The sequence below is a fragment of the Saccopteryx bilineata genome, chromosome 3 (genome assembly GCF_036850765.1).
Source record: "Saccopteryx bilineata isolate mSacBil1 chromosome 3, mSacBil1_pri_phased_curated, whole genome shotgun sequence".
Taxonomy (NCBI): domain Eukaryota; kingdom Metazoa; phylum Chordata; class Mammalia; order Chiroptera; family Emballonuridae; genus Saccopteryx; species Saccopteryx bilineata.
The window spans coordinates 212,923,783-212,947,441 of NC_089492.1; the positions used below are offsets into that span (position 1 = coordinate 212,923,783).

The 23,659-nt window shown below is 35.6% G+C and overlaps 1 protein-coding gene across 1 annotated transcript in view; it reads right to left on the reverse strand.

Annotated features, from left to right (window-relative positions):
* CLCA4 (chloride channel accessory 4) overlaps window positions 1-11,018 on the reverse strand; it is a 53,091-nt gene extending 42,073 nt beyond the window's left edge. Inside the window, exon 1 of the mRNA XM_066268740.1 lies at window positions 10,808-11,018. Within this exon, the coding sequence (XP_066124837.1) occupies window positions 10,808-10,966 (159 nt within the window). The 5' untranslated portion in view covers window positions 10,967-11,018. The remainder of the gene's footprint in view (window positions 1-10,807) is intronic.
* Between the last annotated feature and the right edge of the window lie 12,641 nt (window positions 11,019-23,659).

Below are 23,659 nucleotides of genomic sequence, written 5' to 3' on the forward strand. Positions count from 1 at the left end.
CTGCAAAAAAGAGGAAAAAAATCCCACAAAAATGTGGAAACTAAACAACATACTTTTAAAAAATGAATGGGTCAAAGAAGAAATAAGTGCAGAGATCAAAAGATTTATACAGACTAATGAAAATGACAATACGACATATCAGAATCTATGGGATGCAGCAAAAGCAGTGATAAGAGGGAAGTTCATATCACTTCAGGCATATATGAACAAACAAGAGAGAGCCCAAGTGAACCACTTAACATCCCACCTTAAGGAACTAGAAAAAGAAGAACAAAGACAACCCAAAAGCAGCCGAAGAAAGGAGATAATAAAAATCAGAGCAGAAATAAATGAATTAGAGAACAGAAAAACTATAGAAAAAATTAATAGAACAAGGAGCTGGTTCTTTGAAAAGATCAATAAAATTGACAAACCCTTGGCAAGACTTACCAAGGAAAAAAGAGAAAGAACTCATATAAACAAAATCCAAAATGAAAGAGGAGAAATCACCACGGACACCATAGATATACAAAGAATTATTGTAGAATACTATGAAAAACTTTATGCCACTAAATTCAACAACCTAGAAGAAATGGATAAATTCCTAGAACAATACAACCTTCCTAGACTGAGTCAAGAAGAAGCAGAAAGCCTAAACAGACCTATCAGTAGAGAAGAAATAGAAAAAACCATTAAAAACCTCCCTAAAAATAACAGTCCAGGCCCTGACGGCTATACCAGCGAATTTTATCAAACATTCAAAGAAGACTTGGTTCCTATTCTACTCAAAGTCTTCCAAAAAATTGAAGAATTTTTCCAAACACATTTTATGAGGCCAACATAACCCTCATACCAAACACATTTTATGAGGCCAACATAACCCTCAAACACATTTTATGAGGCCAACATAACCCTCATACCAAAACCAGGCAAGGATGGCACAAAAAAAGAAAACTACAGACCAATATCTCTAATGAATACAGATGCTAAAATACTAAACAAAATACTAGCAAATCGAATACAACAACATATTAAAAAAATAATACATCATGATCAAGTGGGATTCATCCCAGAATCTCAAGGATGGTTCAACATACGTAAAACGGTTAACGTAATACACCATATCAACAAAACAAAGAACAAAAACCACATGATCTTATCAATAGACGCAGAAAAGGCTTTCGATAAAATACAACACAATTTTATGTTTAAGACTCTCAACAAAATGGGTATAGAAGGAAAATATCTCAACATGATAAAGGCCATATATGATAAACCATTAGCTAACATCATATTAAATGGCACTAAACTGAAGGCTTTCCCCCTTAAATCAGGAACAAGACAGGGTTGTCCACTCTCTCCACTCTTATTTAATGTGGTACTAGAGGTTCTCGCCACAGCAATCAGACAAGACAAAGAAATAAAAGGCATCCATATCGGAAAAGAAGAAGTCAAGGTATCACTTTTTGCAGATGATATGATCCTATACATCGAAAACCCCAAAGAATCCACAAAAAGACTGCTAGAAACAATAAGCCAATACAGTAAGGTCGCAGGATACAAAATTAACATTCAGAAGTCAATAGCCTTTCTATATGCCAACAATGAAACAACTGAGAAGGAACTCAAAAGAATAATCCCCTTCACGATTGCAACAAAAAAAATAAAATACTTAGGAATAAACATAACAAAGAATGTAAAGGACTTATATAATGAAAACTATAAACCATTGTTAAGGGAAATCGAAAAAGATATAATGAGATGGAAGAATATACCTTGTTCTTGGCTAGGAAGAATAAATATAATCAAGATGGCTATATTACCCAAAGCAATATACAAATTCAATGCAATTCCCATCAAACTTCCAATGACGTTTTTTAAAGAAATAGAGCAAAAAATCATCAGATTTATATGGAACTATAAAAAACCCCGAATAGCCAAAGCAATCCTAAAGAAAAAGAATGAAGCTGGGGGCATAACAATACCTGACTTCAAACTCTATTATAGGGCCACGACACTCAAAACAGCATGGTATTGGCAGAAAAATAGACACTCAGACCAATGGAACAGAATAGAAAGTCCAGAAATAAAACCACATATATATAGTCAAATAATTTTTGATAAAGGGGCCAACAACACACAATGGAGAAAAGAAAGCCTCTTCAATAAATGGTGCTGGGAAAACTGGAAAGCCACATGCAAAAGAATGAAACTGGACTACAGTTTGTCCCCCTGTACTAAAATTAACTCAAAATGGATCAAAGATCTAAACATAAGACCTGAAACAATTAAGTACATAGAAGAAGACATAGGTACTCAACTCATGGACCTGGGTTTTAAAGAGCATTTTATGAATTTGACTCCAATGGCAAGAGAAGTGAAGGCAAAAATTAATGAATGGGACTACATCAGACTAAGAAGTTTTTGCTCAGCAAGAGAAACTGATAACAAAATAAACAGAAAGCCAACTAAATGGGAAATGATTTTTTCAAACAACAGCTCAGATAAGGGCCTAATATCCAAAATATACAAAGAACTCATAAAACTCAACAACAAACAAACAAACAATCCCATAAAAAAATGGGAAGAGGATATGAACAGACACTTCTCCCAGGAAGAAATACAAATGGCCAACAGATATATGAAAAGATGCTCATCTTCTTTAGCTATTAGAGAAATGCAAATCAAAACAGCAATGAGATACCACCTCACACCTGTTCGATTAGCTATTATTAGCAAGACAGGTAATAGCAAATGTTGGAGAGGCTGTGGAGAAAAAGGAACCCTCATACACTGTTGGTGGGAATGTAAAGTAGTAGAACCATTATGGAAGAAAGTATGGTGGTTCCTCAAAAAACTGAAAATAGAACTACCTTATGACCCAGCAATCCCTCTACTGGGTATATACCCCAAAATCTCAGAAACATTGATACGTAAAGACACATGCAGCCCCATGTTTATTGCAGCATTGTTCACAGTGGCCAGGACATGGAAACAACCAAAAAGCCCGTCAATAGATGACTGGATAAAGAAGATGTGGCACATATACACTATGGAATACTACTCAGCCATAAGAAATGATGACATCGAAACATTTACAGCAAAATGGTGGGATCTAGATAACATGATACGAAGCGAAATAAGTAAATCAGAAAAAACCAGGAACTGCATTATTCCATACGTAGGTGGGACATAAAAGTGAAACTAAGAGACATTGATAAGAGTGTGGTGGTTACGGGGGGGGGGGGAGGGGGGAATGGGAGAGGGAAAGGGGGGAGGGGGAGGGGCACAAAGAAAACAAGATAGAAGGTGACAAAGGACAATCTGACTTTGGGTGACGGGTATGCATCATAATTGAACGACAAGATACCCTGGTCTTGTTATCTTTGAATATATGTATCCTGATTTATTGATGTCACCCCATTAAAAAAATAAAATTATTTAAAAAAAAACACAAAAAAACAAAAAAAAAACTGTCTTTAAGTATGGCTGTACTAGTAGACAAAACATGATTTTATTTGTTACTATATATTGTAAATACCTTAAAAGAACTAAAAGAAACATGTCTAAAATTTAAAAGAATGTATGATAAGAATGTCTCACCAAATAGAAATATTAATAATTAGAGACATTAAAATGGAAAAAAATTGATGTTCTGGAGTAAGAAATACAATAGCATAAATTAAAATAAATATATTACTAAAGTGGCTCAACACCAGATCTGAGCAGGTAGAAGAAACAGTGAACTAACTCAAAGTTGAACTTGAACAGTTAGTTTAATTAAGATCTGATCAGAAAAAAAAAGACATGAAGAAGAAAAAAACCCCACAACATTATGTTCCAGAGACCATCAGTATAATTAACAGCTTGTTTTCCAACAGAAGCTATGGAAGCCCAAAGGCAACAGATGGGACATTTTTAAAATATTGTGAGAAAAAGACTAATGACTATGTATTACACAGTCAACAAAACTATCTTAAAAATTTAAGAAAAAAATAAAAGCATTTTATGATAAAAACAGCTAATTCATTGTTAGCAGACCTGCCCTATAAGAGGTTTGTATTAGTTTTTACTAGACAAAAACTAAGTGAATAAGTAAAGATAACTGGTAAAGACAGTATGTAAATGTAAAAAAAAAATAAAAATAAAAAAAAATAAAGACCCAGAGGACAATCTGGAAGTCAGGAAAAGGGTTTTGAAGAGCTCCCAAGGTAGGTTGGAGGTTATTTCCTCACTGGCCTAAAGCAATGAAAGAATTCTCTACTTGTTCCCTAAGAATACCTCCCCTTTCTTTTTGTTTTGAGATATTCAGGTCTCAACAGGTTGTTACCTTTGCTTGAAGTGATGGCTCTCTGTGCCTATGAGATAAAAATGTATATGGTGGTTGAACTCACCAAGAATAAAAGGGAGAGGACTGAAATAAATAAAATCAGAAATGAAAGAAGAAATATTACAACTGATGCCACAGAAATACAAAGGATTATAAGAGAATATTATGAACAATTACATGCCAACAATTTGAATGACCTAGAAGAAATTTTTAAAAAAATTCTAGAAATATATAACGTATCAAGACTGAATCATGAAGACATAAAATATGAACAGGCCAATTATTAGTAAGGATATTAAATCAGTGATCAATACCTCCTATCCCCTCAAAACCCTGACCCCCCAAAAAACTGTCCAGGACCTGACAGCTTTACTGGTGAATTATACCAAACATTCAAAGAAGAATTAATACCAACCCTTCTCAAAATATTCCAAAATAAAAGAAGAATGAATGCTTTCAAATTTATTTTATGAAGCCAGCATTATTCTGAAAACAAAACCAGACAAGGATGCCACAAGAAAAAGAAAATTACAAGCCAATATTCCTAATGAATATACATGAAAAAATTCTCAAAAAGCTATTAACAAACTGAATTCAACAATACATTAAAATGATCATACACCAGTGGTAGTCAACCTAGTCCCTACTGCCCATTAGTGGGTGTTCCAGTTTTCATGGTTGGTGGTAGTGGAGCAACCAAAGTATAAATAAAAAGATGTTTTATAAAGATTTATTCTGCCAAACAGCAAAAATCTGACATAAAGTACTTGGTAAGTAATTATTATTATATGCTTTAACTTGCTGTAACTCTGCTTTGTAAATTTTATAAAGTAAAGGTACTTCCCTACTTTATAAATCACCATTACTGTGGAACCAGTGGGTGGTTAGAAAATGTTCCTACTAACAGAGATACAAAAGTGGGCAGTAGCTATAAAAAGGTTGACTACCCCTGTCATACACCATGATCAAGTGGGATTTATTTCGGGGATGCAAGGATGGTTCAACATTTGCAAATCAATCAACATCATTAACAATACAAAGGATAAATATTATATGATCATCTCAATAGATGCAAAAAAAGCATTTGACAAAATTCAACACCTATTTATGATAAAACTATCAGGAAAATGGGTATAGAAAGAACATAACACAATAAAGGCCATATATGAAAAACTCACAGTTAACATCATACTCAATGGTAAAAAAAAAAATGAAAGCTTTTCCTTTATGATCAGGAGCAAGACAAAGATGCCCATTCTTACCACTTTTATTCAACCCAATATTGGAATCCCTAGCCAGCGTAATTAGGCCAGAAAAAGAAATAAAATGCTTCCAGATCAGAATGGCAAAGTAAAACTGTCACTATCTGGAGATGGCATGACATTATGTATGAAAATCCTAAATAATCCACCAAAAAGAACTGTCAGAACTCATAAATGAATTCAGTAAAGTTGCAGGATGCAAAATCAATATAAAACATACGTTGCATTTCTGTACACTAATAATGAACTATCAGAAAGAGAAATTAAGATAACAATCCTATTTACAATTACATCAGAAAGAATAAAATGTCTAGGAATAATTTTAACCAAGAGGTGAAATTTCTGTACACTTAAAACAAGAAGACATTAATGAAAGAAACCAAAGAAGATAGAAATAAATGGAATGATATTTCATGATCGTAGTTTAGAAAAATCAATATTGTTAAATACTAGCCAAGACAATTGTTCATACTAGCCAAGACAATCTACAGATTCAATGCAACCCTTATCAAAAAGCCAATTGTATTTTGCACAGAAATAGGACAAACAATCTTAAAATTTGTATGAAACCACAAAAGATCTTGAATAGCCCAACCATTCTTGAGAAAGAAGAACAAAGCTGGAGGCATAACACTCCCTGATTTTGAACTATGCTACAGAACAGTAGTAATCAAAAGAGTATAGTATTGCCATAAAAACATATATAGTTCAACGGAACAGAATCGAAAGTTCAAAAATAAACCCACGCATAAGTCATCAATTAATTTATGACAAAAGAGTTAAGAATATACCATTAAGCAAGGACTATCTCTTCAATAAATGGTGTTGGGAAAACCAGACGGTCCCATGCGAAAGAATGATACTGGACCACTATCTTACACTATGGAAAAAAAAAAAACAACCTAATTCAAAATGCATTAAAGACTTGAACATAAGACCTGAAACCATAAAACTCCCAGAAGAAAACATAAGCTCCCTGATATTGATCTTGGCAAAATTTTTTTGATACCAAAGCAAAAGCAATAGCAAAAAACAAACAAAAATTTCCCAAACAATCTAATTAAAAAATGGTCTGAGAATTGAAAAGACATTTTTCCAAAGAAGACAAACAAATAGCCAACTGATATATTAAAAATGGGGTGCTCAATATCACTAATCATCAGGGAAATCCAAAGCAGGACCACAAAGAGATATTGCCTCACACCCATTATAATATTATATATGTGTAAAAAATAAGAATAATAAGTATTGACAAGGATATGCGGAAAGGGATTGGTGGGAATGTACATTGGAGAAGCCACTGTGGAAAACAGTATGGAGGTTTCTTTAAAAACTAAAAATAAAACTAGCATTTGATACAGCAATTCTACTACTGGGTATTTATTCAAAGGAAATGAAAACACTATTTCAAAAAGATATATGTGTCCCTGTGTTTACTGCAGCATTATTTACAATGGCTAAAACATGAAAGCATCCTGTCTATGGTTAGATGAATGGATAAAGAAGATGCAGTATATATAAAGAGTGGAATATTACTGAGCTGCAAAAAGAAGGAAATTATGCCTTTTCTGACAAGATAATGGACCTCGAGGGCATTATGCTAAGTAAAATAAGTTAGACTGAGAAGGAACAATGACAAACAATTTCGTTTATATGTGAAATCAAAAAAATAAAGAGAGAGAAGAAAAAAACAAAAACGGAACTCATAGATACAGAGAGCAAGTTGGTGGTTTCCAGAGCTTTAGGGGGGGGGGTCCACTAAGTGGGTGAAGGCAGTCAAGACGTACAAACTTCTAGTTATAAAATAAATAAGTTATGGTGATATAATGTACAGCATGGTGACTATAGTTAATACAATTTGTATATTTGAAAGTTGCTGAAATTAAAAGTTCTTATAAGTAAAACAATTTTGTAACTGTGATATAGTAATGGATGTTAACTAGATTTATTTTGGTGGTTGTTTTGTAATATATATATATAGATAGATATCAAGTCATTATATTGTATAGATAAAACTAATATCATATGTTAATTATATTTCAAAAAATTTTTTGAGAGAGTGAGAGAGAGGAAGAGAGAGAGGGTGAGAAGTATCAACTTGTAGTTGTTTTCCTTTTAGTTGTACATTGAGCTTCTTGTACATGCCTTGACTGGGACCATGCCAGTGTCTCCTTGCTCAAGCCAGTGACCCTTGGGCTTTTTCATGCCAGCGACCTTTGGGCTCAAGGCAGCAACCTCCTGCTGATGAGCCCATGTTCAGAGCCATCAACCTCAAGGTTTCAAACTGGTGATGTCAGCATTCTGTGTGGAGGCTTTATCCACTGTGCTTCCACTGGTCAGCCTTAAAAACTTAAAAAAGGTATATATAGTAGCTTGAACTCTAGTACCAATTTGAAAAGTGCGGTGATGGTGTACAGTTGTGTGGGTTGTGTATTGTATAAGTCTAAGAAATTTCATTTACTTTGGTGTCTCTATGGCCCTTTGGACATCCTAGGGTAGTGGTGTGTTCTCAGGTTATAGAGGTTTTTTTTTTTTTTAAGATGTTATTTATTCATTATAGAGAAGGGAGAGAGAGAGAGAGAGAGAGAGAGAGAGAGAGAGAGAGAGAGAGAAGGGGGGAGGAGCAGGAAGCATCAACTCCCATATTTGCCTTGACCAGGCAAGCCCAGGGTTTTGAACCGGCAACCTCAGTGTTTCCAGGTTGATGCTTTATCCAGTGCACCACCACAGGTCAGGCTTTATAGAGGTTTTTTGTAGACCCTATTATCAGATAACTGTCATCTCCTAGAGCCTAGTAGGGTGGCTAATAATTGTTCCCACAGGCTTTTCAAGCTATATATTCATTCTAAATTGTTTCTCAGAATTCTTGTAATATTCTAGTTGCATCAGAGCAGGTTGAGATATCAATGTTTTCAAAGTACTCTCAAACTAGAAAGACACGTGAATATAGAAATAAGGAAAGCTGACAATTGACATCTTAGGGTACAAATTACGAATTAATTTATCATAAAGTTTATTGCGATCAGATAGTATCTCAGAAATAAAGTAATATCCACACATTGGTTCACCAGTTACAAAACAACAACAACAACAACTGATTTTTGTCATCTTATACAAGCCAGAACTCAAACTCTGGTTTGTAAGTGAGTTTTCAAAGCCCATGTGCTGATTCTCCACTCTGATTGTGTTACTCAGCAAACCTTTGAAAAATCTTTTAATTTCTTCCAATCCCAGTTTTCTCTTCTTTATAATGTGGATGACAGTATTTTACACAGTTGTCCGATATAAAAAATACAAGCACTTTGAAGAAGCTGAGAGATTGTCAAGGAACATTGTATAATCTAGGAATTTCTAATAACAATTGAATTTTTACTTGTAGTTTCAGTAGAAGACTATTTTAGCAATTTTTTTTACCCCTATAAATAATTCTTCCAAACGCCGATATCCAAGGTTCAGTAGTATTTGAATCTGACTGTCCCTGGACACTAAGAGGCCATCATTTGGAATCAGCTATATTAACTGCTATCCAAGCCTGTACTCTTTAGTAAAGGGATCTTTATCTTCCCCTGGAATTCAAAAGGTATCAGTAAGTGAACATCACTATGCTGCAAGAGTTTATACAGAATGAGTGATAAATGGGAGCCACAGATTTACCTGCTCACAACTCAAGTCATGCCTATCTATCTGCTTCTGATGAATAACAACACCCATGCAGAAGGCTAAAACAGTACGCATAAGGGCGAGGTAGTGGAGGAATTGAATATGAGGAATTAGATGTTAATGTCAGGGGCAGGACACAAATTTACAGGGCTGCAAAACCAATCTCTTTGTTATAAAGAATGTTACAGCTGAAAGAAACTTTAAAAATACGTCTTGATTCAGTTCTGGTGCCTTTCTCTTCACCGCCTGCACTACCTAATGAACTCTTTTATTCTCATGGCTTTAAATCTCATCTACACACTGATGATGTCCCAATTTTCTTCTCCACCCAGATTTTCCTCCTGAATTCTGATTCCTATCTCCATCTATGAGGGTATCTAATAAGCATCACAAATTCAAAAATGTCCTAAACTAACACCTGATATTTCAGCTTCCAAATAATCACTTCAGTCTTCCCCTTCCCAGCTGATGATAATTCCATCTTTCCAAGTGCAAAGGTCAAAACCCTTGAAGTCTTTTTGACTCCTATCTCTTCCTCCTACTTTTGCCTATTCCACATACATATAAACTTTCAACAAATTTGTATTATAGCTTCAGGATATGTTCAGAATCTCATCACTTTCATGATCTCTACCAAAATATTCCTGTTCCTAGTCACCATTACTTCTTATCTTCAACAGCTTCCTACCTGGTCTCCTTCTATACCTCTGTGCTGTGCAGAGTTTATATGGGATTAGTGAGAAATGAAAGCCCTCTACAGTTTCCTGGACACTGCAGTCAGTGGGATCCTAGATAATGCATGAAAGAGCACATTACTTCACTGCTCAGAACCCTCCCATGAACTCCTATTCCACTCGGACTAAAAGCTCAAGTCTTTCCACTGGTGTGGGTCCTGCTACCTCTACAACTTCAGCTCTTTCACCCTTCCTCTTGCTCCTTTCCACTTGTTTCATTGGTCCCAACAAGCATGCTATCATCTCCATGTTGCTGCTTCCTCTATTCCCTTCCCCAAATCCTCAGTGGGCTCTTCCCTCACTCATCTCAGGTCTCTGCTTAGATGTCACATCAATGCTGAGGCTTTCTCTGACTACCCTACAGGAAGAGTAACCCATGTTCTCCCCTTACGCTAGCCACACCAACACAGTCTACCCGCCTTTGCTAATTTATTTTACCCCATAACAACTTACTACCAACTGTCCTCTATACAGGTACACGTTTTTATTACCTGTATCTGAAAAGAATGTACACTGCACGAGGGAAGGCACTCTTTTACTTACTGTTGTCCTGCTATAAGCAGGCATTAATTGTTTAAATACCAGAGAAGTCCAACTGCTCATTTACAGAAGAAGAAACTGAGAATCTAGAAGGCCATGCCTTGTCTTGGGTCTTGTGTTGAGACAAGGGGAAGTCCCGTTTCCAGCCTCCCTCTGATTTCTCCTGGAGAGTCTGGCACTGACCTCCTTGCACTATGCTGCTTTTCAACTTTCTGGAGCGTTCAAAAGTTTCCACAATAATTATTAACAACTAATTTATTTTCTTCTCTTTAATTCAGACAGAAAAAAATCTCATTTCTTACCTTTATTTTTTCAATTAGTGTTTCATTGTCTGGCACATCTGGGTTTATAGCAATAATCAAGTCTTCATAGCCATTGCTATTCAGTCGAACAAGAGAAGTGTTGGACTCTTGTAGCAAGTATAGGACTAAGAGGAAAACAAAACTTTTGAATAGCACCATTGTTCCTCTTGACTTGTTCTTGGCCTCAGTGTTGCTTTGTTTAAGAGGGTTGGCTATCACCTCTCTCTTCATATGTTTATATACTCTAAAACCTTGTAGGTGTGGCTGATTATGGCCCAAAGGTCAGAGTTACATATTTGGGAAAAGATTTGTCTGTAGTTTATATAATCATTTTATTGTACATTACTGTAAAAGTGATCAGAACTTTTCATAAAATAAATTCCAAATTTTTAACTTGGGAAGCTTTTTCTATATTTTCTAATTTTGGTTAATTTCCTAAATGTGGATATATACTTTATATTTTCTGTAGAATGCAAATGTGAAAATTAATAAAATTTCATAATAAAATTAATAGAAACAATAATGTTAATGTTTTTCAGTTTTACAAAGCAATTTAATTGTTATTTAGATTATTTACTAAGGGCATCAATAATGGAAGAGAATGTAAGATTACTAAATATAAATAACACCAAATTAAGTAAAATATCTTTGAAGTATAAATTAAAAACTTTAAATACTTTGATATTAAGGAAGACTTGAAGTTACTAGAGTAAGTTTTATAAAATTCCTACCCAGTAAAGAATGAATGAAATTTACTTTTATACAAGCCTATCAAAAAATTCTGATAGAGCCTTGCCTGGTTTGTTCAGTGGATAGAACGTCAGCCTGGCATGCAGATGTCCCAGGTTCCATTCTTGGTCAGGACAGACAAGAGACGTGACCATCTACTTCTCTCCTCTTACCTCTCCCCTTCTCTCTCTCTTTCTCTCCCACAGACAGTGGCTCTGTTGGTTTGAGCACTGACCCCAGGTGCTGAGGATAGCTTGGTTGTTTTTAGCACTGGCTCCATAGAGGGGTTGCTGGGTGGATCCTGGTCTAGGTGCATTTGGGAGTCTGTCTCACTATCTCCCCTCATCTCACTTAAAAAAATCTGATAGAATAATTGTAAGGTATTTTTCCCCACCAAGAAAGAAGGAAGGGGTCAGAGCCACAAAGTGTGGAATAATAAAAGGCTTTATTGAGTACAGAGTGCATCCCACCTGACGAGGTCCTCTGGTCCCAGGGGAAAAAGACCAGAGGAGTTGCAAGGGGTGACTCGCGTGAGAGATATTTAAAGGGTCCCTAGGGTGGTTGAGCTAATATGACGTGGTGAAATCTCACTGGCTTGACAGAGGTGTCACTCTTTCCCAAAGAATTCCTGGGAAGTTTCTTTTGGCACGCTTGGTTGTGGGCGGTCCTAGCCAAAGTTTCCTGGAGGGCCTGGAGGGCCACATGACCATCCCCCATTATCCACCAACCTTACAATAATTTTTTAAAAAGAGTCTGGTAATGTGCTGGTTTCTCTTAAAGCAATGTAAATAATATTCATATTTAATATTTTTTGGTGCTAACCAGGGCAGAGATTCACTCAATCCTCACTACAACTCTCTAAGGTTAAGCGTGAATATTATCTTCATTAAGTATGGGGAACTGAGGCACACAGAGTTTCAGTAACTTGCCAGGATCACATAGCTAGTAAATGGCAGAGCTAGGGTCTAAACCAGCATTTCCACCCCAGAGCCCATGGATTTATGTACTTTACCATAAGGTAATGTTGTTTTATAAGGTAAATAGTATTATAAGTTGTTTCTTTTTTTTAAGAGGAAGAAGGGGGTCAGTGTAAAAGTTGTTGATGATGACTTAAGGAAATATAGTTCTAAAGAAAAAGTAACCAGGATTCATCAGAAACCCAAAAAAGAAATGAAAATAGAATGGCACATAATTTGTGTTGTAATCTGAACAGGCAACTTCCCCAATATAGAGGCTTTGTCATTTGTGCCCAGACTCTGCCCTTTTAGGCAGCATCCCATACCCTCACTCTATTCCCTCAGGGATATTATGAGGTACCTGTACAGTCATAGAATTAATATGCTTTACAAGATATGGGAGGAGCTGCTGCATTGGCAACCCCAGGGAAACCGTGATTTCCTGGAGAAGATAAGGGACCATGTATTTACCAGATACGTCCTAAGCAGTCTTGCAGTCCTAAGCAGTGAGTTCCCTCACTGACCTCTCTTTCATCTATCCCTGCCTCTCCCTGATCTCTGGATTTGGGGCTTCAAGCAAATCATGAAGCATGCTCCAAACCACAGAGTTGATGCTCAGGAAATTGGTATTGACTGATGAACTGAATTAGGGAATGATTATCATTTTAACCCAAAATAACAACATATCACAATCCCTAAGCAGAAACTTGTCCAAGGTCTTTGAAATGTTGGAGAAATGAGGGACTCAGATCTCCTCTAGTCTTTGGGGAAGTATGTAGAGTATTTGGGAGTGCTATTAATCCCTCATTAAAATCAGGAAACTCTTGGTTTTAAGGTTGGAAGCAAGACTCTCCCACTTTGCCAGAGGAGTAAGGAAAAGCTCCCTTCAAGCACGGAGCACATGCAGCTCCCTGAAAAAAGACAAATATTTATAACTTTTCCCCTCTATTTGTTCCAGGTGGCACAGAAGGGAGTGATGCTTTATGGATTGTAAAAAGGACCTCCTTGGAATTGGAGACAAGTGTCTGCTCTTGACTTAATTTCATCTCTTTCTCTTGCTGTGTTTCTAATCCAGTTGATAAAGAGGGAAGTGAGTAGCTTTTCAGGTGCCATTGTTATCCATAACTATTCTGCTTCTTGCCAATTCCCGGTTGGTTGGCTCAGCTATGAGAGCCACTGTTTCCATCAACCCAACCTGAGGTAGACATTGTGGGCAGAGGCTGGCTAGTCACAAACCAGGAAGCACTGTGCTAAGAATGTCTACACTGAATTCCATTCAGCAAATAGGCTTAGTCAGGGTACTTAAAAAGGCTGGATTACCTTATCTATAACAGTGATAAGAAAAATCTTTGAAAAAATTTAGTCATTAGCCTACATATTAAATCTGTGATTTCAAAGATATTGCTGTTATAAAAATACCAAGGTTTTTTTTCCAAGTGAATTGATTTAAAGATAAACTAAGAAAATCGTAGAATAGGTACATGAACATGGCAACAACCATTAAGTTGGTATGTAGATACATGAGGTTAGAAAATGTAATATATGGTAATTCCTATAGAATTCACTCATTTATTTAAACACTGAATTTATAATATAGATTAATTATGACTTTAGTTTTCAGTGTCAGCTTGGGGATTATAGTATAAGAAAAAGTTTCTCCATATACCTTCACAAGCCCCAGAAATTATGCATTTAAAAATTATTTTTGCTGCTTTTGATTATTATTGTTAGTGGTCTTTATTATTTTATTAATATCTTTTATTGCTTTCACTACTTTTAGATTTATAATGTAATTTTTCCTTTAGCTACTTCAGTTGATTGCTAGCCATTTTATTTTTTTTTATTGTATTGTTTAGGGACAGATGCTAAAACAAATACATTGATCAGTATCTTGACCATGTCCCACAAATTTTAAGTATATTGTGTCCCAGTTTAGACAGTCTGTTTTGTTCCACTGATGTGTTTGACATTTATTGTTACATAGTTTGGTAATTTTAATTTTAGTTTAGATTCTTTCTTTCTTTCTTTCTTTCTTTCTTTCTTTCTTTCTTTCTTTCTTTCTTTTTTTTCTTTCTTTTTTTCTGAAGTGAGAAGTAGGGAGGCAGAGAGACAGATTCCCGCATGCACCCAACTGGGATCCACCCAGCATGCCCACTAGGGGACAATGCTCTGCCCATCTGGGACATTGCTCCATTGCAATGGAGCCATTCTAGTGTCTGAGGTGGAGGCCATGGAGCCATCCTCAGTGTCCAGGCCAGCTTTGCTCCAATGGAGCTTTGGCTTCAGGAGGGGAAGAGAGAGACAGAGAGAAAGGAGAGGGGGAGGGATGGAGAAGCAAATGGGTGCTTCTCCTGTGTGCCCTGGCCGGGAATTGAACCTAGGACTTTCACACACTGGGCCGACACTCTACTGCTGAGCTAGCCAACCAGGGATAGTTTAGATTACTTCTTTAATTTTACATCAGATTGTGAAAATTTGGAACATTTAATACTAGGGTTGTTTTGCTAAATCTTCTCAGTGTCCTTAAGTATCATACAGTAATTTCATGTTTGGTTGGATTAATTTTTATTTAACTTTTTAATAAAATTTCTAAGTTGATATATGCAATATTGATAAATTAATAAATATTATTTTTGCTAATATAATTACTATGAATTGTTTCTGTATAAAACTTTTATTATGTATAAAACTCTATTCAGCTTCAAACATAGTTTTTGCTAAGTTGTTATCTGGTCATAATCCAAAAAGGAAAATAGTTGATAAAGTTTGATTAATAATTGATTCTAGTGGGTAACAGCTTCCATTACATAGTATTAATGGTTTGGATGAACATTTAAGATTTTAGAAGAACTTACCTTTCCTGTGTTAATAATTATTATCCTACTCTCTTTCTGTCTCAAGCAGAGTTGTATTGTGATAAGGAACTGTGCCATTCACAAGTGAATAAATAGAACTGTTTTCCAAAAGCCATAGGAGGTACAGATTTGTCCTTTCCCATGTTAAATAGATTAATGAGAGAAGTTTCTTATACTCTTCACAGGGAGAATGAATATGCCAAGTCAAGAAAAGGGAATATTAATTTCATGTACTTTTTTTTTTATTAGTAAATGAGAGATGGGGAGACAGAGAGACAAACTCTTGCATGCACCCTGACTGAGATCCACCCAGCTAGCCCACTAGAGGGTGATGCTCTGCCCAACTGGGGCCACTGTTCCGTTGCTCAGCCATCAAGCTATTTCACACTTGAGGCGAGGCTATGGTGCTGTCCTTAGCACCTGGGGCCAACTTGCTCCAACGAGCCATGGCTACCTGGGGCCAACTTGCTTACCTGAGCCGTGGCTGTGGGAGGAAGGAAAGAGAAAGAGAGAGAGAATAGAGGGGGGGTAGTGGTGGAGAAGCAGATGGTTACTTCTCCTGTGTGTCTGGGAATCAAACCTAGGACTTCTGCATGACAGGCTGACACTACCACTGAGCCAACTGAACAAGGCCTCTTTTTTCTTTTTCAAATCCCATCCCAGATACTTCTCTTCATCAGGAATTTAGCTGAACAACACTGGAATCTTCAGAGAGGGTCAGATTTCTGATTACTATAGCAACACAAAGATCTCTTATCATGGGACTTTTTTTTTGCATATGACTTTTAAATCATGGATCAGTAACATGCTAAGAGAGCAATAATAGCCAATTTCTTATGAGAAGAGGATTTGGATTATTATTATTAAGGCAGAAATATGGTCTATGATTTAACATAAAGAATGATATCTAGAACTTCAAACACTTTCTCTTTATTCTACAAAGTAGTAGTTCAGCTCTCTCCTGCTTCTATTCCCAAATTTGAACATTCAAACTCATTAAGGAGAAAGATTCATGATTAGAAAGAGCCATATAGTCTTACATAAAGAAAAAGAAATCTACTTTCTATAGGTTCTCCATATGTGGATGGCAAGTTGGAGATGACTTGATTTTCTCTCACTGTTATAGGATCTGTGCCCTGTTCAATCTCTATACAGTATTAACCTAATGGTATTAAATCCTCAATTTTCAAGAACTTTTCATCTTGTAACCAGGCAACTTCTCAGTATTCTTAAAGATTTCTTACCCAACAGTTCTTCTGGCTCCAATTCATCTTGAATATCACAAATTATCTTACGTACAACATCACATTCCCTTTTCTAATTCTTCAAGAGATTTAGGTTGGCACAACCCATTACTTGCTATTCAGAATACATCACAATTGGTCAATTTGTATTTTCTAGTTTTATTTCCCAATACTACCTGTAATAAATATTCTCTTCTAATCAATGAGGTCTACTCATATTTTGTGAAAAACTATTTTTACTTTTAACTACTTTGCCCTTGAGCACACTAATTTTTCAAATTTTTGCTTATTCTTCAATATCTAGCATAAATTTTACTTCTTTATGAAGTGTTCCCTAATCTATTCAGCCTGTCATTTCACTTCTCTGAAATTCTGTACTTTTTGTACTATAATAGGACATTCTACATGGAAAACTGCTGATCTAGTTTCTGTATTTATTCACTGTATGAGTTTTTGTTTTGTTTACTTTTTTTGGGGGTTTTCTATATTTTTGATTCCATATATAAGTGAAATCATATAGTACTTTTTTTTCTGACTTTCATTATTCCTTTCATGTCCATCCATGTTGTCACATATGGCAAGATTTCATTTTTTTAATGCCAAGTAATATTCCATACAGAGAGTGGGGCAAAAGTAGGTTTCTAGTTGTGAGTATGTGAAACATAGAGTTTATTGTATTATTATTTATTAATTGTTGTATTATTTCTATATGAATAATTCTAAGCCTACTTTTGCCCCACCCTGTATACATTGCATCTTCTTTATTCATTCCCCCATCGATGTACACTTAGGTTGTTGCTTCCATATCTTGACTAATGTAAATAATTATACAGTGAACATAAGCATGCCTATATCTTTCCAAATTAGTACTTTTCTTTGGATAAATACCCAGAACTAGAAGAGCTGGATCATATGATAGTTCATTTTTAATTTTTGAGGAATCCCCATAGTGTTTTCCATAGTGGCTACAACAACTTACAGTCCCACTAACACTTTATGAGAGTTCCTTTTTTCTCACATTCTCTCTAACATTTGTTATTTCTTGTCTTTCTGATAATAGCGATTTTGATAGGTGGAGGTGATATCTCATTGTGGTTTTAATTTGCATTTCCCTAATAATGCGTGATATTGAACATCTTTTCATATGCCTCTTAGCCATCTGTATGTCTTCTTTGGAAAAATTTCTATTCAGATCCTCTGCCCATTTTTTTTTAACTGAGTTGTTTGTTTTGTTGCTGTTGTTCAGTTGTATGAGGTTTTAATATACTTTGGATATAAACCCTTATTGAATGTCTGATTTGCATTCAGTAGGTTGCCTTTTTGTTTTGATGATGGTTTTCTTCACTGTGAAGGAACTTTTTAGTTTAATATAGTCTCATTTATTTATTTTTGCTTTTGTTTCTCTTGTATTTGGAGTCAGATCCACAAGTACCACTAGATCAAAAAACTGTTAGACCCAATAAATGAATTCAGTAAAGTTGCAGGATACAAAATTAACAAACAGAAATCTATGGTGTTGCTATATACTAATAACAAACTATCAAAAATAGAAATAAAAGAAAAATGACTTACTATTGCATCAAAAGAATACAACATTTAAGAATAAATTTAACCAAGGAGGTGAAAGACCTATACACTGAAAACTGTTAAGGCACTTATGAAATAAATTGAAGAAGACACAGATAAATGGAAAAACATTTCATACTTATGGATTGGAAGACTTAACACTGTGTCAATACTCCCCAAAGCAATCTACAGAATGCAATCCCTATCAAAATTCCAATGGAATATTTCACAGACCTGGAACAAATAATTCTGAAATATGTATGGGACTGCAAAAGCAATCTTGAAGAAAAAAAGAACATGGCTGGTGATATCATGCTCCCTAATTTCAAACTATACTAAAGTTATGGTAATCAAAACAGTACAGTATTGGCAAAAAAACAAACAAACAAACAAAAAAACTAAACAAAAACTCAGACACATAGATGAATGGAACAAAATTGAGAACCCAGAAGTAAGCCTACACATATAAGAGCAACTAATTTACAACCAATGAGCCAAGAACATTCGATGCAGAAAGGACAACCTCTTCATTTAATTGTATTGTGAAAACGAGATAGACACATGCGAAGATTGAAACTGGGCTTGTGCTCCAGTTTCCTCCAGTGCCATAATGATGCATCTTTGTCCTCTCTCTTTTCTGCACCTCCCTCTCTCCTGTCTTCCTATTCCAACCTTTTTTCATTTTAACAAAGAAAATACAGTAACTTGGATATAGTAGTTTCATGCAGTGCACAATTTGGAGTACTTAATGTTACTTGACCTCTGTGAAATTTGATGTTGATCATTCCCTCTTTTCTGAAACTGCTTCTTTTCTTGGTTTCCACAGCATACTCCTGATTATCTTTGTAAATCTCAGGCTGTCTGTCCCTTCGCAGTCTAGTTCACAGGGCCTCTTTTTTTATCCTTCATTTAAGTGTTGACTTCTGTCAAGTGTTCATTTTTGGCTTCGTTCTTCCTCTCTGTTCTCGTTGGTGATCTCACCCCCACACATGGCTCCAGTTATCCTCTACACACTGATGACGGCCAACTACACACCCAGCCCAGACTCTGCAACAATACTAAGTGAAAGAAGAAATGGAACAATATTTTCAAAGTGTTGAAAGAAAAAAATTACACTTAATATTTCAAATTATCGCTTAAATATGATATTAGAGAGAAATAAAAGTGATGTCAGAAATTCTAGGCGTTAGACCACCTAATACACACTCTAAAAATACTCTTGGAGGAAAATTTTTAGCAAAAATCAAAATAAATTTAAAAAGAATCAATGCAATATGAGAAATAAACAATTTAGTAAAATTTCTTGTCTAAATAAGCAATAAATAAAAGCAATAAAAGTTTATTAATTCACATCTTGAACTCTAGAAAAACACTACTATGAAAGAGTTTGGTTTTAAATCCAGTGAGAGGCATTTCTGTTGAAAGTGAGGGGGTAAGGGGAATATAAATATTAATAAATGTTTGAATTTTATCACTATAGGAAATAAATAAATGAATAATAAATATATGAATAGATCTTAATAAGTTGAGATAACTACCAGAAGATGAAATAATAATGTATAATTCTCAAACCAGCAGAATAAAATTTAATCTATTCAATGGAAATTAAGAAAGGTGGGGAAAAGAAGAAACAAAAGGAAACAATATAAAATAGAAAATATGGACAAAGATGGTAAATAATTTCTAACAAGTCATTAAACCTATGTGAATTAATTAAACTCACTTTCTGCAAGGCAGAGACTCACAGCTTAGATTTTGAGAAGATAGAATAATATGCTATCCATAAAGACATATTCATAATGGTAATGTTATAACAATTTATAAATTATCTATGTGTAAATGTATATAAATTATCTATGTGTATTATGTATGAAAGGCAAGATACTTGTAACATTAATAAAAAAGAAAGAAATCAATTGCCTTAGAAAGATTTTATTTTACCTCATTATAACTTTGCACAATAGCTCACTAGCTCAAAGATTGCGATCTCTATTTTTACATAAGTTCTCCTCTCTATTTTGATTCTTTTTAATGTTTTCTACAGCATGATCAATCTTGTCCTGCTACAGCTTTTTACTATCATTCATTCACTGCCTACAGAATAAGTCCAAGTTTTTTTATTCAAGGCCTTCCTTGATTTGTAGCTTGGCTACTTCTCCATTGCCTCCCTACTCAGCCTCTGTCCTCTCCATTTCCTGCTTTAGGCACACAGAAGGTTTACATTTTTCCAAATGGAACATCCTGTCTCATTTTTAGGCTTTTGTCTCTTTGGTTTTTTATGAATGGAATTCCTTTCTACCTTTTCTACTTGTTCTTTAAGACTTAGATGAGGTGCCATCTCTTCCATGATGCTTTCCCCCTTATTTATTCTCTTGTAATTATATGATATCATATCACATCACATTTAATTTTGTACCTATCTCCCTGACTAAACTGTAAGTCATTGGAAGAGCAGAGACTACATGGTTTCAGCCTCCAGCATGATGCCTGTCATACAGTATGAACTGTTTTCAATGACTCAATAGATCCGTGTCTACAAATACTAAGTTCCAGGAGCTAGACAATACTAGACTCAGACCAATAGGTAAAAAACAAAAATTTAGGAAATAGATTTTGTGTATGAAGGTTATAATCAATGGCATTTTTTCAGTTCAAAAGAGACAATGAAATAAAACAAGTTATTTTTTAAGGTACCAATTTTATTGTGTGAGTGTTTTATACAGCACTCTGGTTTCATGTGACAGAAAACCAACTCAAATAAATTATTTACTTAATTTAATTATTTGTGTGTTAAATTATTTACTCATTTGCTTATTTGTGTCTTCTTCAATTACTTTCATAAGTGTTTTAACAACTTTCAGTGTATGGGTCCTTTATGTCCTTGGTTAAATTTATTTCTAGGTATTTTATTCTTTTGATAAAATGGTAAATGGTATTTTTTTTATTTTTATTTTTGATAGTTTATTATTAGTGTATAGCAACACCACAGGTTTCTGTGGTGTTATTTATTTATTTACCAGAAGGATATTTGGCAAATCTCACATAGCACTGAAAAGGCGAGGTTGGCCCTAGAACTCAGGTTCAGTGGGAACTGGGGAAACTAGGGAGGTAAATTTAGCCAAGTTTTTGTTCATTTCTTGGACTGTTGGCTTCATCATCTCATGCCAGCTTCCCTCTTTTGGCCAGAAAATATGTACAGAGACTCATCCTGAGCCTCACAACACAGAGTTTTGCTGCCATCGAGACATTAATCATCTTCCCTGCTCCTGGTTCAAAGGTCCTGAAGAAGAGCTCTGATAAGCTTGTTCTGAGTCAAGTGGCCATTCTGAGGAGTCAGCCTCAGCCAGGAGAACACTCTGCTCTGTCTGAGTCAGGTGCCTATCAGGGTGAATCAACTATGGCACGGAGGACAGGTCAGATAGCAAAGATGTGAGAGGTGGAGGCAGTCTCCATTCTCACCACCCAAAGTGAGGCCCTCCAGCAGCATCTGGAGGTTGTTAGAAATTAAGAATCTTGGAACTCTGGGACTACTGAACCAGAATCTGCATTTTTACTAGGTTCCTGGGTGACTTATATACACACTCAGTTTTGAGAAGCACAGGACACATGAACCAGGAAGAATTGTTCTCTACTTCTTCTGAGGTTGGGAGAATTAGCACTGGGTTTAAATTGTAACAGAAAGTATGATATTTCAAGGAAATGTTTGCCAGATCATCCTAAGTGTTCAGAACATAAAATACAATATTTTGAAATGTTTTGGATTTTTTTTTTCTAAGTAAATTTTACAAAGACATATAATTTTCTCTCAGATAGTTTGTTACATATGCAAAGATAGAGTCATTTCAGCTTCCTTTACTCTTATTTCATAGCCCTAAGACTAATTACTGCCTTATAGAAATCCATCTCTACTTTTTTTTTACTAAGAGAGAGAGAATAAGAGATGGGAAGGGAGAGAGATGAGAAACATCAACTCACAGCTGCGGCACCTTAGTTGTTCATTGATTTCTTCTCAGATTTGCCTTGACCATGGTGCTCCAGCCAAACCAGTGACCTTTGGGCTTAAGATAGCAACCATGGGATTATGTTGAATCTCATGCTTAAGCCAGAGACCCCATGCTCAAGTTGGCAACTTTGTTGTTTCGAACCTAAGACCTCAGCATTCCAGGTTGATGCTCTACCTACCGTGTCACTACAGTCAGTCCAGAAATTCCCACTTTCTAAACCAGTGTCCAGTTTCCTCCTTGAGTCCCACTCTTGTTGTGTGGCTCATCTGTCTATGTTGAATAATTTTTTTTTTCATTTTCTGAACACATAGTTGTACTGTTTTCAAAGCAGCAACCATCCTTTAGAATTGTAATTAAACTAGAGTAGCCAAAGGCTCTCTCCATTTGGTCCAGAGATTTACTGGAGGCAGCTGAATAGTTTCTCCTTCATGATGTAGGTCCCTGAGAAAGCTAGGAACCAGTCCTCTTGCCAATTATCCAGGAACCAATATAGATCAGTTTAGCTGGCACCTTTTTCCATCTAGACCAGAGTCTGAAACTATCTGGGGGATGATTTCCTAAAGCCTGATGTGGTCCCAGGTGAAAACACCCTGGTTGGCAGAGGCATTAGGCTGCTGCTATATAGGCTGTACTGGGATAACCAGTCTCAGCCAATCGGTATTTCTTGTTCTTGTTTGTATGGGTTTATGGTAGCCTTGATTGTGTGGCATCAATCAAGAATAAACAATGTCACTGAACTTTCCCGATAACTGAAACCTAACTCATTTAGTTTGAAAACTTAATTTTAACTCTTTTCATGCCTTTCTGCAAGAGAATATATGGAGTAGGATGTATTGAAGATAACTTGTGTCACATAATGGGACTTACAAGTGAGTGCAGGCAGCAAGAGTCTTTATGAATGCCATCAGGTAGACACCAGGATTGTATAGTCCAAATCTTTCCCCAAAATGATGAATTTTTTTTTATGTACACAAGTATTTCCATAGAAGGTAAAGTGCCAGATTTAAAAATTTTTAGCAATCAATTCCAGGTGAACATATATGGTAAACAGTTATGAGGAAAGGGAGTGGAAAAAGCTCATTTACTTTCCATCTTCCCTGAGAGTGTCTTAAGGTTGCCGCACCGTGGCACCTTCTATATAAGGTCAGAATTAATTGAACTACAGACCCAGGATTACCTTTCTGAAAACCAATGTTTGGGGTCTTCTCTGGAGACCAGTACAGTATTCTTGAAAAATTAGTTAACCTCAGAGGTGTGTGGTGTCCCATGTGTCTTTGGTATGAATCACGGGCTCGTGAAGACACTGCTGAGGGTTCTCGTTATGCTGCAGAGCTGTATATTCTCCATTCCACCTCCTTTTATTTGCTCTTTTCTGTTTTTCTAGTGCCTATTATTTATTGCCATTTTGAATTTCTGACATCACCCTTCTGGTATTTTTTTTTGTTTCTTAGCATGTTTTGGCTTGTGTACTATGTAGATTATTTCTTTTTTAAGTGTA